Below are 5,553 nucleotides of genomic sequence, written 5' to 3' on the forward strand. Positions count from 1 at the left end.
GGCGCCACTGGCTGCGGTGAGTTCCCCTCCCGCCCCCCCCACGTCCAGCACTGCGACAACCCTCACCCCGCCCCCACGTCCAGCCCTGGGACACCCTTTGTCCCACCCTCACGTCCAGCACTGTGACACCCTCGTACCGCCGTCTGCCCGCAGGTTCTTCTTCCTGTACCACTTCGCTTTCTACGCCTACCACTACCGCTTCAACGGGCAGTACAGTAGCCTGGCCCTGGTCACCTCCTGGCTCTTCATCCAGGTGTGCATGGGCCCAGCAGAAGGAAGTGTGGGGCCTGGGCCCTGCTGGAGAGGAGGGGTGGGGAGCCTGGGATATGGTTACTGGTCCTCCTATGGAGGACAAATGAAGCAGAGCCAGGGTGCTGCAGGGGTCAAGGTTGGGCTGTGGAGGGGGGGGCTGTGACCCTCATTCCTGCCCCTCCCCCCAGCACTCCATGGTTTACTTCTTCCACCATCACGAGCTGCCGGCCATCCTGCAGCAGGTGCGCATCCAGGAGTTGCTGCTGCACGCGCCTGCGCCAGGCCCCGGCTCCCCGACGGCGCTGCAGGACAGCCTTAACAACAACGCAGCTGCGCCTGGCCAGCCCACCACGCAGCCCCCTGCCCTGGGCCCTGTGGCTGCCGGCACAGGAGGGACCCCCGAGGCTGTGGCGCCCAGTTCCCTGGTGGCAGCCGCGGCGTCTGTGGCGGCAGCGACTGGAGGTGACCTGGGTTGGATGGCGGAGACAGCAGCCATCCTCACCGATGCCTCCTTCCTGTCGGGCCTGAGCGCCTCCCTGCTGGAGCGGCGCATGCCCCCAGCCCCGGGCGGCCCAGCCCCCACCCCTATGCCCCAGGACGTGGGCACCCCTGCCTCCCAGGAGAGTGAGCCCAGCTCTGCCCCCACGAACCCCGAGAGCACGTCCTCAGAGGCCGGCAGCTGAGCTTGTGCGAGCCCTGGCTCCCCAGCCAGCTGGGCGTGACCCTACTGACCCGGGCGGCCGGGAGGTCCGTCACACTGACAGGTCTCTTGGGTCTGCAGGCCCTACCCCCTTGGGCTCAGGTGGGCTGGGGTCTGCTCTGATGGGCCTGGCGGGTGGCCAGGCTCTCCTAGCCTGACAGCCATGAAGTGCAGGCAGCCCACTGAGTCAGGGCACAGGAGCTAACTGGGCTTTCTCGAAGGTTCTAGAAGGGGCTGTTGGAGATCAGGTGGCGTGTCCGTGGATGGAGCTCTGTGGCTAGGTGGAAGCAGGGACCAGCAGGGTGGCACAGCTTTACCCTGTCTCCTTTGCAGGCCGGCGGCCTGGAACGCCGAGTACAGTGCCTTCTCTAGCCGCCGGCTCCCGGCCACTTATTGAGGACACCAGGCCGCTTTTCCACTATTTAATTGCAGTGTACAAAATTGTGTTTGTATATAGAATAAATCCTCTGTTACAGCGCTGCCACTGTGTGCATACCGCCGGGCGCATCTCCGAGGCGCTCACGTGCCAGGCGCAGGGGCCTGTCACTGTCACCCAGCTGAGCACGGAGCTCGCCACGCCGCACCAGCGCCTGTCGCAGCCGCTCGCGCACCCCCTCGATGTGCGCCTCCAGTGTCTCCAGCTCGCTGGGGCCCGGGCCGCCCGAGGACGGTGGGGTGGGCGCGCGGCCGTTGGAGCAGAGCCACACGGGGCCATCCGGTGGGCCTGCATCCGCCCCCGTGTACATGTCGGTGTCGGCAGCCGGGGGCTCCAGCAGGAAGCGCACACGGCGCTGCTCCGTCCTCACGGCGCGGCGCACCCGCCTCCAGCCACCTCGGCCTGGCACCGGTGCCACCTGCTCCCCGGGCTCCGCAGCACCGCTGGGGACGAGGCTGCGCTTCAGCTGGCTGGAGGGTGGTGCCACGCCCTACCACGCCACATGGACTCGGCCCCACCATGGGGGGAGGCAGCCTGGCGACATGGGGCTGGGGTCTTGGGGAAGAACCCAGTGGGTGCTGGGGCCTCTCTAGCCAGAAAGGGGCCGTGGCTGAGGGTTGAGGCTACAACCCTGTGCCCCCAGGGAGGCTGCCCATGCCAAGGCTTTCAGGGTCCCACCCCTTACCTGGTCTCGGGTGCCTGCGGCCGCTCTCCACTCTGCAAATCTGGTTGCGGCTCAGTGTTGAGAGCCCGGTGGATTTTCTAGGGGTGCACAGGGGCCGGTTGGGGGTGCAGCCGGGCAGGGCACGCTCCCCCCCCTGCTTGCAACCTGGCGGGGCACCACACCTGGCTCGTGTGCAGCCAATACTGTAGCTTGTTTCCCCTGCGGATGCGTGGCAGCACCAGGCGGTAGAAGACATGCTCACCCAGTGAGCTGAGCAGGGCGCTGCCCAGGCCCAGGCACAGCAACACAAACAGACCCGAGAAGTGGTAGATGCCCATCTGGAAGGTCTGCAGGTGACAGGATGCCAGCCATCCAATCACAGTGCCCCACCCCCTGAGCCAGGGGCAGGGAGGTCGGACCCCATGTGTGGCCCAGGGTGGACGTGGACCTAGAAAGCTTTGTGGGGGGGGGGAGTTTCTGGAGCTGGATTTTGAGGGTTGAGCAGGAGGGTACTGTGACAGTGGTGTGTGGTGGGCCTGGCCGGGGGCCGCGCCCACCTCAGTGACAGCGATGGCCCGCTTCCCGCATGGCACCATCTTGTACCACTTGTCGTGCAGCAGGTCGATGAAGCCCGAGGACTTGTAGCTGCTGATGAACTCGGACAGGTTGGACGTCAGCGGCGAGTTCTGGGGCAGCCCAATGCCGTAGCCTGGGGAAGGCAGCCTGCAGGATGGCACCAGTGCACCGGCCCACAGAGGCTCCCAGTCTCCCCAGCCAGCCCGTGGCTCCCTCACCCTCTATGGCGAACGGCTTGCCCACGGTCAGCAGTTTGCAGTCGGCGTCGATGGAGACCTCGTAGTCCAGGAGGGACTTATCCATGATGAAGGCGTTGAGCTTGGGGGGGTCACTCCTGCAGAGGGGTGTGTGTGTGTGGGCGGAGCCTGTACTCACCTGCCGGCACCCCTGCCCGGCCTGTGCTCACGTGAGCATGGCGACACCGTCCGGCGTGGTGGCGGCACTGTGGCGGCGCATGTGTGCGTGCATCCCGGGGAAGCTCTTCCTGATGTAGCCCTCGGCGCTGCTCTCACGCACGGTGCCCACGCGGAAGCCGGGCGGCGGGCGGTGCAGCTGCGGGGAGGGGAGGCTCAGCCCGCTGCCCACAGCCCCGACCAGGATCCGTCTCGCACCCCAGAGGGGCTGTCCTGTGCCCCGCAGGCTGTGGAGCAGCATCCCTGGTCTCCCCACATTTGATGCCAATTTAAATTAAAAAAAGAAACTGACTCATAGCGATCCTACAAGACAGGCTGGCACTGTCTCAGATCATTGAAAGCTGCCTCTCTCCAGAAGAGCTGCTGGTGGCTTCAAACTGCTGACCTTGCAGTTAGCAGCCCAAAGCATAACCACAAGGCCACCAGGGCTCGTTTTGATACTCATAGCTGTTCCACCCCCTCACCTCCCAGTCAAGACATCTGCAATGCCCCCACCCATTGCTACTGAGTGGATCCTGACTTGGGGATTCTATGTAGGGTGTACCAGACTGCTGCTTTCTCTCTGGAAACGGCCCATTGCCCAGCCGCAGGGGCCTGACTAAGATGGAGGAGTAGACTCTTCCTAGGGTTCCCCAGGTTGTCAATCTCTACGGAGGTACGCTGCCTGCCTCTTCCCATTTCTCCCCTGGGGAGCGGTTGTGACCTCACTTGGCAACCACCCTTTCCGTGGCAGCAGGGGACTTGAATGTTTAGCTTGATTTTAATGCATTTTGATTGAAGTGCTACCACATGGGTCAAGGGGTATCTAGATTTTATGATCCTGTGGGGAGAGCATGCTCGGGGCTCAGCTCAGTCAGGACTCTGGCTGGGATAAGCAGCCTGAGGGCTTCAACAAGTGCAGCCTGGACAGAGGTAATAAAGAATGAGGGTCACAAACCAGGTGACGCAACACCTAAGCGCACACTCGAGCAAGATGGGGCTGAAGTCCGTCCAACAAGGGTTGCAGCAGGAGCTGCCCAAATTCAGACCAGACTCAGAAGGACGTGGAGCAAGGGGTGTCCTTGCTGACGTCAGAGGCACGTCGGCCGAGAGCAAAGACTACCAGAAAGTGCTTTGTTGACCGTGCAGAGCTGTGTGGATCTTTAACAAAATGGCTAGCTTTGTGAAGGACACTTCCTTGTGCTCTAAGACCAAGAGGCAGTCAGCCGAACAACACACGAGGGGCTGTTGAGTGGCTGTGAACCCATGAGCGTGTACATCACGGTTGTGGCCAGAAGCCACACGTACTCAGTCTGTATGTCGAGCAGGCAATATGAGAAGCCAGACTGACGAAGAATGTGGTCGGGTTTGGAGGACAGCTCATTGACCACCTGCAGGCGACCCAGGGGGCTTGAAGCACTGACAACCCAAAACGACCACCTTCTGAACGGATTACACATCAGTGCACAGAAGGCAGAATCTTCACTCCGGGGTCAGTAGACACCACCATGGTCAATGGAGGAGAGACCAAAGCTGTCACGGATCTCATTGTGCTTGGTTGGATCCACAATCAACCTGCTGGAAGCAGCAGTTGGGGGACCAAATGGCACGGCAGGAGGCAACGCTGCACGGGGTCTCTTCACAGTGCCAGAGAGCAGAGCTGTCCCTGTGAGGACTGAGGTGACCTGACCCGAGCCAGGCATGGGCTCAGCCCCCTCATGCGTGTGAACGTGGGGATGATAAGGAAGGCCAAAGAATAAATGCCTTTGAATTGTGTTGGTGAAGATGGCATAGTCCATGGGCGGTCAGAAGAACAAACCTATCTGGGTCCGGAGAAGTTCCTTGGGCATTCTTTGGACATGCTGTCAGGAGGGGCCAGTCCCTGGAGGAGGACACCGTGCTTGGTAAGAGGAAGGCCCTCAGATGAACAGGCACAGTGGCTGTGGCTGTTGGCAGTGCCAGTCTGGGCAGTGTTTTGTCCAGCTGCCTGTGGGGTGTGCCTGGTCAGCAACCACTCAGCGGCACCAGACTACAGCACAACAGGGACGGAGCGAGAGGCAAGAGAGGTCAACCGCATGCGGTGTCTGAACTTGGCAGATAAACTGTGGTGGGGGGGTGGGGGTGGCCCTGGGAGTTTGGCTTCTGAAAGATTTACAGTGAGGTGATACCAATTCTGGGATTCGTTTCAAACCAATCCGGTGGGCAGGGGAGGGAGGGGCCACTGCATGGACCTAACTCCCCGAGAGAGCTGATTTTGGAGCAGAGAGATAGGTTTGAGGAGTTGACAGTGGGCTACTGAGGCATGTTCTAAAATGTCCATTAAAACAAACCGGGTGGAACCAGGTCCCAGCACTGCCCCTCTGCTCTTTGTCCTCCAAGAGGGAGGTTGTCAGGGAGGGCATGAGCACTGAGTCAGCCTGCCCTAGCTCTGCTCTGCTGGCCTTCCCTGGGGAGCCCACCTCCCCTGCCCACAGGGCTCCCCTCCACTCCCTGCCCTCACTAAGCTGCCCCACTCACCAGACACGTCGTGCCT

General features: G+C 62.0%; 2 protein-coding genes across 2 annotated transcripts in view; one reads left to right on the forward strand and one right to left on the reverse strand.

Annotated features, from left to right (window-relative positions):
* TMEM259 (transmembrane protein 259) overlaps positions 1-1,432 on the forward strand; it is a 5,489-nt gene extending 4,057 nt beyond the window's left edge. The window contains exons 10-11 of the mRNA XM_013008423.2: positions 154-253; positions 441-1,432. Of these exons, the coding sequence (XP_012863877.2) occupies positions 154-253; positions 441-935 (595 nt within the window). The 3' untranslated portion in view covers positions 936-1,432. The remainder of the gene's footprint in view (positions 1-153; positions 254-440) is intronic.
* The window catches only part of GRIN3B (glutamate ionotropic receptor NMDA type subunit 3B), an 8,605-nt gene continuing 4,446 nt past the window's right edge, over positions 1,395-5,553 (reverse strand). Inside the window, 6 exon segments of the mRNA XM_045300027.1 lie at positions 1,395-1,818; positions 2,067-2,150; positions 2,235-2,399; positions 2,610-2,761; positions 2,847-2,962; positions 3,035-3,180. Coding sequence (XP_045155962.1) covers positions 1,423-1,818; positions 2,067-2,150; positions 2,235-2,399; positions 2,610-2,761; positions 2,847-2,962; positions 3,035-3,180 — 1,059 coding nt within the window. The 3' untranslated portion in view covers positions 1,395-1,422.

This window comes from Echinops telfairi, unplaced genomic scaffold, assembly GCF_000313985.2.
Source record: "Echinops telfairi isolate 266 unplaced genomic scaffold, ASM31398v2 ScPeMD7_7459;HRSCAF=8497, whole genome shotgun sequence".
Lineage (NCBI taxonomy): Eukaryota > Metazoa > Chordata > Mammalia > Afrosoricida > Tenrecidae > Echinops > Echinops telfairi.